At 40.7% G+C, this 12,737-nt stretch overlaps 1 protein-coding gene across 5 annotated transcripts in view; it reads right to left on the bottom strand.

The window, feature by feature from the left end:
* Positions 1-12,737, bottom strand: part of dync2h1 (dynein cytoplasmic 2 heavy chain 1) — a 78,814-nt gene that overhangs the window by 7,736 nt on the left and 58,341 nt on the right. For all 5 annotated transcript variants that reach the window (XM_078098446.1, XM_078098447.1, XM_040180919.2 and 2 more), the window contains 9 exons: positions 11,842-11,952; positions 10,042-10,111; positions 9,454-9,539; positions 6,284-6,359; positions 5,750-5,976; positions 5,046-5,150; positions 2,010-2,126; positions 554-661; positions 147-248 (listed from right to left, as the gene is read on the bottom strand). In XM_078098446.1, the coding sequence (XP_077954572.1) occupies positions 147-248; positions 554-661; positions 2,010-2,126; positions 5,046-5,150; positions 5,750-5,976; positions 6,284-6,359; positions 9,454-9,539; positions 10,042-10,111; positions 11,842-11,952 (1,002 nt within the window). The remainder of the gene's footprint in view (positions 1-146; positions 249-553; positions 662-2,009; positions 2,127-5,045; positions 5,151-5,749; positions 5,977-6,283; positions 6,360-9,453; positions 9,540-10,041; positions 10,112-11,841; positions 11,953-12,737) is intronic.

Here is a 12,737-nt window from a genome sequence, read left to right as displayed (position 1 = left end):
AGAAGCAAAGGCTTGATTGTGTATCTCTCCCTCCTTTTCCTCACCGTAATCTCTTTGTCCTCATTGGAGTCAAAGGAGGACACATTCGATGTTTGCCAGATGTCTACAGTACGAGTCAGAAAACTTGTTTATTTCTGCTTTCTTACCTCTTGATTGAGGAGGGCAGTGGCCAGTTTTTGGACTTCGGGGGTTAGCAGCTGGGTCCCTCTGATGACTTTACTCATGGCCGCCAGGGAGTGGTGGATACTCTGTGACAACACCTTCACTTTAGCAAACACACTGCGCCTGTATTTTGGAACAATGGTACCTGGGGTGTCCTTTGACATCTCGTCGTTTGATTACTGGGAACTGGTTCATTACGAGAGTTGATTGACTGATATATCTTAATCTTATTACTTTGCTCTGCAGAACAAATCAAATGAGTCAAACATGCAACGGCTTTAACACACACCCAAGATAACGAGCACGAAAAATAATGAGAATATTTTTCTCTTTGACAATGTAATGCATTGAAACTTAACATGTTATTGTTAGCACTTATTATCTGACACACCTGGACCAAGCGGATGGCGTTGAACTGCTCCAGAGTGATGAATGACAGGACCGGCGACCCCTGACCTTCGGTCGGTGCGGCCACTTTCTGATGGATCAGAGAAGAACCCTGACAAGAGACGGAATAGAAAGGTACATTTCAAGAATCAAGTTTAAAAAAAAAAAAAGACTAAAAGAGAAGGGGGGCGGGGGTGTAGGAGGAAGGGGACTTCTTTTCACAGACATTGCAGCAAATATAATTAGATGTTGGTCATTCTAACGGACTCAGAGCTTACTTGGGCTAAAGTGCTTCACTGTAGGATCACTATATTATAGTACGATTGCCTTTATTAGCATTGCTTTATGTCCCATGGATCTACGAAACAGTCCACTCAAATGACCCACTACACACAGAGTGTAGACACAGTATTATTGAGAGTAAGACGTATAATGCACTTTGTAACTGCGGTTCTTAAATGCTTTTCTCAATTACGACTGTATATCTTTCCATTGGTCCCCGTGGGTTACTTCAGCTCAGCGCTCAGAAACTAAATCCTTCCGTTCTTGGTTCTTTAATAACAGCAAGATGTAAATAAGTGGGAATTGTGTAAACTAAGGGGACAATTTGTTTGTGTTGGTTAAAATTGAGTTCTACTGTAAGTGTCATCAAGTGCTTGTGTCTGTAGTTGTGCACAAATACACGTAGGCCTATGTATATAATGTAAACAACTTGCAGAAGATATCAGAGGCAGCAGAGGAAGGTGAGGATGGAGAAATGGAGACGTGAAGCGAGTAATGAAAGAGATATGAGACAATGACAAATATTGTAGGGCGGGATTAACCTGGACTACACCTCGAAATATTTGACTTAATAAGTGTAGCTAAATATCTCCACACTCACAGACAGAAACACATCCACTGATCCTCTGAGCACAGAGGGGTTAGGGGACAACAAAGGGCCTGTTAATTGAAAGCAGTCAGAAGTAGATTGTGATCTGTGGGGAGCTAGATGCGGATACAAAGGCAACAATTAATACAGTCAATCATTCTCTTCTCAGTGGGTACAAAACAACTCAGAGAGATAGAGAGAGGGAGGGGTGGGGCAAACGAGTAAAAAACAGAGGGAGAGCATGTGTGATTTACAGCATGAGAGTGAATATAAGAGAGGCGGACGGAGAGCAGGAATATGGTGGCTAAATTATTTAATGTGGAGGTAGATGTACTTCTGATTTGAAAAGGCGCTGGTCTCTAAGCAACCGCACAGGGCAGCGCCACCCGATAAGGCCAGGCAGTGGCTATCACACAAAGTGCGTGCTCAATTAGACCGAACTTATTTAAAATTAGCTCAAATTACTTTTAATTAAGACTATTTATTTATGCCCCATGGCCAATGTAAAAAAAATGTTAGTATTTAGCAGATTGTGAGAGTTTTTTGGGGTGAGATGTGTGCAGAAAAGATGAGCTGGAAAATAACTGACCTGGTTGAGTTTCTTCCACAAGTAAAGGACGGGAGAGAGTCCATTCGACCAAAGCTCCCTGTCGAACTTTGAACCTGTTGCTACTGAGCGGCTCAGCACACGCAGTTGGTAAATAACCTGTGAGTCAACACAACAAGTAAATCAATTTAGAAAAGGCAGTTTAGAGGTTCCTGAATCAACAATCAAAGACAAAAATGATAAAATCAATAAATATGCGAATTTCACCCATAAGTGTCATGTGATTAAAATGAAAATCACCGTTTGCTCTTAACATAAGGTAATAAAAAGTAATTGACAACTCTGGTAGCTACTCTGATGATTCAGACTTTCCACGAGCATAAAAATACTGACCCGCAAACATATCCTCTAACAGCTTCTTACACACCTGATTAAGCATCCTTGGCTTCCGGCTTTGAGCGTAGAATTGTGCTTTTATCATAACTTAGTGTGTGTGTGTGTGTTAGTGCTTAACAGATGACTTCATTACATGTGTGTGTTGTGTAGAAGGCAACGCGTCTGATGAATGCCTTTCATTTGGTCGAGGAGAACTCTGTAGGAACACCTGCTTTATCTAATTTGCTCAGGACTGAGAGTGTGTGTATGTGTGTGTGTGTGTGTGTGTGTTTGCGAGAGGGAGGCAGCTGAGGATGGAGATTGGAAATATATTAGGTTCAAATGTATAAGGATTTGAATATATTAAGATGATTCCTATCTCAAGCAATTACTACCGGGCCGCAACCGTATTTACCATCACAACAAATTGGGAAGAAAAAGTTACCTGACAACATCCATGTGCAAGAGAGTTCAGTTTGATCGCTGTGAACTTAGCGAGGACGTTCCCTTTCAATGTGATTCAGGGTTGTGGTTTCTGAGTCTTTAATCATGCGACTATTTCTCATTGTGTTGGACAAGATGCCGTTCAATAAAGAGATTTAATGAGCACCAAGAAAGACAAGCACATATTGTGTCAAACCCAAAGTTAGAATGCTGCCATGACTGAAAAAAGGCTTTCAGAAAGACTTAATTTATTCAGAAAATATGGAGCGAAAGGACATTATATAATTTCCATTTGTCAGTACTCAAAATGCTCCCTTATCATTTGCACTAAACTACGCACACATACATCTGTCCGTAAACCCAACGTAATCCTCTGTAAACACCTCTGGGTCATTGATACTGAGCTTAAGCATTCATTTTAAATGGCATCCATTAACACAGCTCCGTTCAGAGCGTGTGTGTGTCTGTGTGTGTGAGTGTGTGTATGAGCCCATCCCACAGACAGTGACACGGACATCTTTAGGGAGATGAGTGGGCATAAGCGGGGAGAGAGAGAGAGAGAGAGAGAGAGAGAGAGAGACTGAACGGGTCAGTGACAAATGACAGCAGGATGGGAGACCGTCACAGGGGAGACGGGTGGAGACACAGACTCAGTAGCCCACACACAAGGTCAGCTGAGTGTGGGCTACTGAGTACACAGGCAGTGTGAATGGACTGGGAATGTTTGAACCAGCTGTAATTATTCTGCATGTTTAAAGTGTGTTTTAGTAATATTATTCACAGAGAGACATATTTAAACCCTAAAACATGAAAACCATCAAATGTCTGACAGAGTTGCGTGGAGTTACAGAATATGGAATGACGTTTAACCACCACACGCACACACACACACGCAATAAATAAATAAAATTAATATTTATGAAAACATGAAAATACGGACCACACATGTTGTTATTGGAATTATTGTTTGAATATGAAGTAGAGTGCAAACAGACAGGCAGCCAGAATCTAACTCTTAGCATGCGTATGCGCGACGCCGACACCCTGTCTGCATGCTGAGCGAATCCAACGCACTCAAATGTCTAATCTCACACTTTTGGCCAGTATTGTTTTCTCTTTTTTTGATCATTAAGCCATTTGTTAACGTTACATTGATGCTAAAACACAGTGAATAAAATATGGCAAAATAACCTTAATAGCAATAAAAGCAGATATTCACAGTGATGGATCGCACATATTAACTCGGCAAAGTGAATTGTATTTCATAGTGAAATAAATGGAATCGGAGAGCTGTCTAGTAAAATCCTTTCACCTTGAATTGAAGTCCTGACACTGAAATAAACTGCTTTTATGTCCCCACGATGAAGGTGGTTCCCCTGACATTACTGGGGTTGTGGGATTGTTTGAAGGGGAACTACACATTCGTATCAACTCACACAATCAAAGACACAAAAGTGACAAATCAAGAGAGAAAAACAGAAACCTACAATCTGGCAGGTAGAGGTATCAACTATGTAACCCGAACAAAACATATCCTGTACATCCTGTACAAAGAGCTTTCGATTCAGAGTGAAAGTGTGAACTTGAGAGACCAAGACTTCCATTTGGCACGGAACCGTTTTGAGCTGCAGGAGCTTAACAACCATAATCCAAACTGACCAGATCCAGATGCTTCACTTCAGTTAATATCTTCATTAGGAGGGATGACTTTTTTTTTCATGCTTTAATGCAGTTAGCTGACTGGCATCGCTGTGTCTTAAAAATGAACTGTTGTATTGTAACATGAGACAATTGTATTGAGTTAAAACTATGATTTGAACACATACTAAACAATCACTAAACTGATTGGTGGTGATTCCTCATTTTGCTGATCAGCACAATAATAAGGCTAGATAATCCCAAAACACACAATAAATACAAGCAGACGGATAAATTAGAGAATGTCTGCCGTTCATCAAAAAAGTGCCTGATGATTATTGGAATTATATTTTGATCATTGTCCCATTTCTAACACAAATAACAGAAGATTAATGATAATTGCTCCTCTTTGCATTCAGTGTGTTCTTTAATGTACATGTTAGTTTGTGTGAGTGCTTGGAAATAAATGTGGGTGGGTGTCTTTGAGTTCGTATCACTAAGCATTAGAGGAAGAGATGGAGGCTGTGGTGGAGGTCTGTGTGTTTGTGTGTGTGCATGTTTGTGGGAAAAAGCAGGTGGCTTTGTGTGCATGAGAGTGTGTCTGTGTGTTTGTCTGTGCACCTGGGAACTGATGATTCTCTGGGAGGATCTCTCTATGTTGGCAGGCAGACCAAAGAATGCAGGTCTGTCGTCCTCTGGGAGGTTCTCTATTACGCTGCGGTAGTCCTGGGAAAACACGGCGATATGCTGTAAAGGTCACACACAGAAATCTATCCTCATGCCCGTGTGAAGAGATGGAGCATGTGAGTATGCTGCCTGTTTTCAGTACGGCTTTATAACCCCGCATTTTTAGTACGAGTATGCTTGTTAGAATACTATGTGGGAGTACAAGACAGATTCTCTAATGATGTACATTTGGCACAAAAAAAACTTTTAAATTCTCTAACTGAACTCCTGCTGATGACTTTTGACTTACCAAATGGTCTCTTCATTGCTTAATATCTGATTAACTGTTACGGAGATGTATGTTATTCTTTGTTCATACTAAGCTGCAATAATGAAGTGTAAAGCAACTGGGTAATGGGACCAATTTTGTAAACTTAATGCTTAACATATTTGTATTTATTTGTAGTGGCATAACATGGACTTGTACAACTTCAATACTGACCAAATAAAAAATACATAATCTTAATTTAAAGCTTAAGCTTTAAAGGATGCGGAAAACAACAGGTTTCTTGAACATTTGATAATCGCCATACATGCAAAAAAATGTGATGTCGCCAACTGTCTGTGTTACACCGCCGGACTTGTCCTCATAAACCTACCAATAGTGAGCAAGAGTTTGGGAGGCTGATCTGTGGTGGAAAGACGTGTGTCCCCCCTCTGCTCTTCCTCTGACCAGCTGAAAGGGAAGACGAGAGGAGACGAGCGGAGAACAACTGCTCCAAGTAGGAGCGCAGGATGCGCAGGTCAGAGGGGTTGTCGATCCGCCCACCATAAATTGCACTCTCCAACAGGCCATGGACAAACTCCCACTGGAAAGATTTGACACCTTGGAGATACCCAGAGACAAAAAGGCAGAAACATATCTTTAAAGGTGTAATGAGTGCACAGAGAACTAATTAACACAGACAGGGAGATGAAACAAGGGCTCACATATATATATATATATATATATATATATATATATACACACACTATATACACAAGAAATGCAAATGCTGTGTAGTCTAGGTGATGTTCTATAAGGGGGGGGTTAAATCAAAGAGGTAATGGACTGAAGAATCTGCAGATTACAGTTGCCATTACCATATATGTGCTGCAGAGCAAACGAGCAGAGCGCAGATCAGCCCTCCTACCTTCAAAAAGCCGGTCAATGATTTCAAAGCCAGCGCGGAGGTCCGCCATAGAAAACTCATAGAACTTTGTCCAACCCTGGATAAAGCAGAGGAGGGGGAATAAAAGCAAAGATAATTGCACTGTATTTACTTTACTACCTTTACAAACGTCTGAATACATCAAGTAACAATTCAATTATTTCAGAATTTTTACACCCTATTAATGCAGTATTATTTACATGACAGCAACACCCCACAGATTGAACACACAAGCCCAAGAGAGTAGAGACAGCTGATTCTAACTAGAAGAGAGTGTGTTGGAAGCCAATATATCTTTCAAGCTAATCTCATTTGTGGCTCTCATTTTGAGAATAACTATCCACTGTGCCTTATTAGCACTACTTGAAAATCACTTTAGCACTTCCAAATACATCTTATTGCCTCTGTAATGATCAGCTTAAATTGACCCTAATTGAACATCTTGGTAGGCCAGCCATCACGTTTTAGTTATACAGCACCGACATAAACTCCCTCAATAACCTGATGATGAGAAATCCGCAGTGGCTGTGGAGTGACGGTTACATTTGTTCGACTTTTTGGTCAGGTGTGGTTTAAAAGGAAAGATAATCACAGAGGTGTTAAGACATTATTGAGTGTGAGGGGAGTCCTAGTTTGTGAGACTGTTTGTTGCATTTCACTGATGTGCTCACTGAGGCTGAAGGTGTACGTAGTGAGCAGTGGAGGAAACTGTGTCGGCATGTTCAGTAATTCTATGAATGAATAAGAGGGTGTTATTTGTTCAGTCATTTTGTGCTCCAGTGTGTATTCCCAGACAGTGGGGCATGTTTCTACTACATTTGATAAATGTGATTAAATATGTATGAGTGCGATTTCAAACTGGGCTCATGCATGTATGCATTTGTTACAGAGCACTGTACGGGTCTTATAATGGTGTGTATATTTGTCTTCAATTACTTTGTGAGCAGTTATTGTGAACTAGTTTCATGTTCCACAGAAATAATTGGTCACTTTTCTTGTTCTCCTATGCCCATCAAACAAAACTCACCCCCACACATACAGACACACAGAAAATATTCTGTTTTATTAAGGCTGTACATGACTTTCCACGTGAAAACCGTTCAGCTCTTTTTCTCTTTCCTCCCTGTAAATGTCCATCCCTCTGTCAAAAGAAGCATTTTCTGCATGTGCATGTTAAAAGGGTAAAAACTGGGGGGATATGATAATGAGAAAAGGAGGGAGGACAGCAGATGAAGCGACGGGTGAAAAAGTAGAGCGGACTAAGAGAGCCGTAATCAGGTGTTCATGTTCCTGGCTGAGGAACACAACATCATAAGCCCAAATGAAACCACTTAACAGAGACGAAGTGATTGAGAGAGAAACGAGCGTATTGGGACCAAGCTTGGAGGAATAAGGCAACCATAGAGAGGGGGGGGAAGTGTGCAGATGCTGTGGCAGTTTAATCCAGAAAACACGTCCTCTGCCTCAGTCCTCCCTTGTGTCTGTTGATTGCGTGTTGGGCAGCACACACGGATACCTTCCCGCGGTAACTACAGAACTGTTGCATCAGTCAATTAGACTCCGAGGCTTAGCTGCAATACATGTTGAGATAAATGTGTCTGTGTGCATATTGAAACTCTGCCGAATATCCACATTGACTGTAAAAGCAACACTTTAAGGAGGCAACTGGGAAACTGCAGCAAGTATCATGCAATTAGAGGATGCAACCACATCTTGGTTTTCTACAGCGCTTATTGTTCCGGGGGCAGTGGAGTCCATCCCAGCTGACATTGTGCGAGTGACAAGGTACACACTGGACTGGTTGCTAGTCAATCATATGGATGACATAGAGACTGACAACCATTCACTCTCCCATTCACACACCTATGGGCAAAGTCACCACTTAACCTGAGACATGATTCTGTAAAATGGAGAGAAGTTGAAACAATGCTCACTTCCTGAGTAAGGTTTTGCCCAACCTATGGGATTTACACTGTTAAAAAATAGGATACATTTGTTTTTGTAAATCCAAATTAATTATTTACAAAACAAATGGTCTTTTGGGCCAAAGCGTCTTAATAATATAATACTGTAATATAATTATACTGTATTAAATTGCTTCTGCATCATTTCACCGCAATATCTTTGATTGGTTATCTATTTTGTGCTGATCTCGGTCTCAAGTAAGAAAACAGACAAAAAAAAAAAAAACAATAGTTTTCTTTACTGGGATGTTGTTCTTCAAACCCTCTATCTTGTCATGCAGAGAGGATTCATCCCCAGAAATGTAGTTGCTTCGGGAAATCTGTGTATTGTGTATATGTGTAACATTTTGAGTTGACCATTTAGATTTATTCTGCTGTGAGACTGTTAAAGCTGAGATGCACGTCAGTCTAAAGCAGGGGTCTCAAACTCAAATACAAGTAAGTGGCTACTAACAGCTGGGTTGCTACAATACAAAACTTGCGGGCCGCACTGACATTAAACTTTCATATTAAGGTGGGGGCCAAAAAATATTGTCTCGACGGCCTCAATTGGCCCGCGGGCCGTGGGTTTGAGAACCCTGGTCTAAAGAAATAGAGTAACTACCATAATGTGCAGTGGATCTATTAAATCTTTTTAAACCCCTCAACAATGTATGACTTCGTAGGACTTTTTATTTTTATTCACCCACACTTCCACTGTCCTGGTTTGACAGGATAAACCCTTCGGTCCGCATGCAGAGGGCTATGTGCATGTGAACCACTAGGCAACTAGACTTTTCATGGTTACACACACACACACACACACACACACACACACACACACACACATTATACCCAAACAAACACTTTCTTCAGGTGTCTTTGCGTAGACGAAGGCTTTCATGTCATTGTGACTTCCTCCCTGTTCACATGGGTTTTTTGTTTACTTGTCAAAAGTGGGCCGGGAAATAAATAATTCATACATTTGTATAGCGTGCTGCGTATGGATGTGTGCTGTGAATATAGACTGCAAATGTGTACCTGTGAATAACCGCTGTGGAAATAAGGTCCAATGCTCTATGTGGGGCTGTGACTATTTCACGTTGCACTAATCCTGCCAAATCCATTTGATTTAATTGTCCCGTGATAATACTGCAGAAATATGACTTAGTCTGCATGGGGGGTATTTGGGGTATCTGTGTTTCTTACCTGTGGTATGTAGTTGCGCCTCTCTTGGCAGACAGCATGGAACCAAGCCAGACAGAACAGGGACTGGGCTCTGGCCAGGATACCTCCTGGACACAAGCAATCAACCGCAAACCACAATAACTACAAAAAATGTCTGTGTTTTATTAACCTTGAGGGCAGTTATCTCCTATTTTTCATTAACCAGAATACAACAGAAAGGGCTAAGGTGAGATTCAAGGATGCTGTGGATAGACTGTGTTGGATATTGTTTTGTTTCCTGTTCTGGTTCATTTTCTGTCCCACAATCTGCAACCTCGCTGAGATGATCTATGTATTCAAAGCAGCCGTAGCATGAGCTACTAATTATGCACTGAATTTTAACTATTTATTTACTGTAAATTAAAACAAGAAGGAAAGTATTGAAGCTTAGTGACGTTGCATTTGGTTGTTATGTGTACGCTCCATTTAAGATATAAACTTTAAGATATAAAGCGACATCTCCGCAAATTCACACAATAGCGTTTGTCAAGATGTTTGCGGCTTAGAATAAAAGCAAATTAGAGACAACTGACATGAGAAAATGATTCATGGAGAAAAGGAAGAACCAACCTTTACTGATCTGCTCCGGAGTCCACGATTCGTATGTTCTCAATAGATTTTTCTTCAACCCAGGAGGAGCCTGCAGATGGCAAGGGAAAGGGATGTTCAATGCATGTTGAGATCACAATGTCTAAACAAAGTCCTGTCATAAAGCACAGACACATGGGATCCATTTAATAAACCATAAGCTTATGTGCTGCAGGGTGATATGATATGGGATGGCTGGGTCGCAAAAGAAAAAAGCCACAGCCGGGATCTAATGTAAAATAAAACAATGTTATAGTAACAAGTCAGCTTGTGCTATTGGGAAACTATGTGGCTGAAATGTAAGCGCTGGGCAACAATTGATCTGACATGACCTAAAGTGTGATTCCCAAAATACCTGTTATCAAATATGTGTGCTTAGCTGGACCAAAAAGAATCTGTGAAATCAATCTGGAAAGTATATCGTGGGGTTTCCTTTCATGGTTTGGTTAGTGTCCAAGGAAACTGAAATTTGACATTTTACAAATGTCAAAAAAATGTATCTCAATAAAAAATCCTCATATTACTGCAGAAAAACACTGAAGCACACTGTTTCCAAAAGAAAACTCGATGTGTAAAGAATGTGTACATATATAACAAAAAAAATGAAGAAAACATTGTTCAGTGTTGGACACCCTGTTGATTGGCACCTTTGTTCCTGTTATACTGTACTTACATTATCATATTCTCTACATGAGTCAGCACATACTGTGTATCTGTACATTCTAATCCTTTGGCAACATAATGCTCTATTTAGACTTGAAACAATAGGCATAGATTTACATCATTTCGCACATTTGCTGAACATTTGGTACTACCATCTGGAGTTTTTGAAAACACAGTCGGTAACACATATGCACGGAATTATTAAATTGTAACAAACTTGGCAAAATCAGTTTGTGTGTAAATAACTTTAGTGGATGAAGCATATTTGAAAGTGCATTTGAATTTTACTGGTTTCATTTTTAGGGTCATGCATGCTGTGTCATATACTTTACATGTGTATGTACAGTATTTAAAAACGGTATAACAGGAACATAGGATGTCATCAACATAAGTGGTCCAATACTGAACAATGCTTTCTTCAGGTTATTTGTAAACTTGTGCTCTTATTCCTATATTCCTGATGAACAGATTCTTTTTTTCTTTTCTTTTGAAAGCACTGTTGCAAAGTTTGTCAGCCCCTTTAATGATATAATCCGTTGCCCTTGTTTGGTGCCTCCATGTTGTCCGAGCACTCCAGTGTTTTTCTACAGCGATACGGCGCTTTTCTTCCACACTCATCCTGAAATAGTCCAGATGTAACATGCACCTACTTGTTTTTCAGGAATGTATGTTCACACATGTAAAGTATGTCAATACTGTTAATTTTTTCAATGAAAGACTGAGTGTGTGAGAGAGAAAAACAGACAGACACACACGCACACGCGCACACACACACACACACACACACACACACACACACACACAGAATGCTTGGCTACTGGAGCATCAAACCCCTTGTGAACTCTCATCAGAAGCACACAGAGCCCTTAAACACGCATGACTAACATATAAGCTGCAGGCTCCTTACATATGTACTCTATATGATGCATTGAGTCCATAAGCGTTACACAGGCAGTGGCTGAGATAAAAGCAGGTGACTATGCTGTCTGAGTGGGTGGGAATGCTCATGCCATAAGGTTATGAATGGTTAAATAAGGTGTTGTCTGGATTCTGAAGAGATTCCCAGAGAAACAGCAAAAGTGCTAAAGTGTGTAAAATTGAATGTTTGTGTCTGAGGACCTCGTAAGTGATCTTGAGGCTGGACTGCAGCAGTATGGGAGGAAATCTGGGATGAACCTCCGCCGTCAGCCAGAGACGGAAGCCGGCTTTGGGATGTAGCACATTTAACTCCTGTGGAAGAAGGACAGAACACACATTAGACACAATGTACACATTACCTGAGGAGCGTAAAATGAGACCGGGCTACTTGTGGAGATTTATTTATATAACGATTTGTTTTTTTTCCCCCAGATGAATACATTCCTGTTGAATTTTAAAATAGTGAGGAATTGAGCTTTTGATGATTGTCCAGAAATATTCAACCCGTTTCATACCGTGTGGTCCCATGAGCTGCATCTCCACTACAAAACATCCACCTCAACCTCCATATATTTGTTTTTTCTCTCTCCCTGTGTCCCTTTATTTCAATTTCCAGCTTTCTTTCTCCCACTTCTCCCCTTACATTCTTTCTCACTCTCCTTCTATCTTACTCAAAGACTTGTGGTTATAAATAGCACACTGGCACCTCAGGGTCTTGTGTCATCTGATTGGGTATTCACGCACGCACGCACGCACGCACGCAGGCACGCGCACACACACACACACACACACACACACACACACACACACACACACACACACACACACAGGATTGTAATCAATGTCTTTCTGCATCATTTGGAGGCAAATTAGTTCTTTTGGAAGCACAAATGGTCACAGAAGGAACTCCCTTGGAGAAAATCCTACTGACTCACATTGAGTATGTATATACAAACATGTCTGTGTTCTGTTATGTATCCATTTGTGTTGTGAACAGAATTCCAATAGAGCAAATTATTGAGGGAACATAAAAGGGAAACACATAGGAAAGAGAGCACACATTGGTTCTAATGTTTGCACATGGGCACCTTTTTTTG

The sequence above is a fragment of the Gasterosteus aculeatus genome, chromosome 1, assembly GCF_964276395.1.
Source record: "Gasterosteus aculeatus chromosome 1, fGasAcu3.hap1.1, whole genome shotgun sequence".
Taxonomy (NCBI): Eukaryota; Metazoa; Chordata; class Actinopteri; order Perciformes; family Gasterosteidae; genus Gasterosteus; species Gasterosteus aculeatus.
This window is presented reverse-complemented; position numbering and strand designations above follow the sequence as displayed.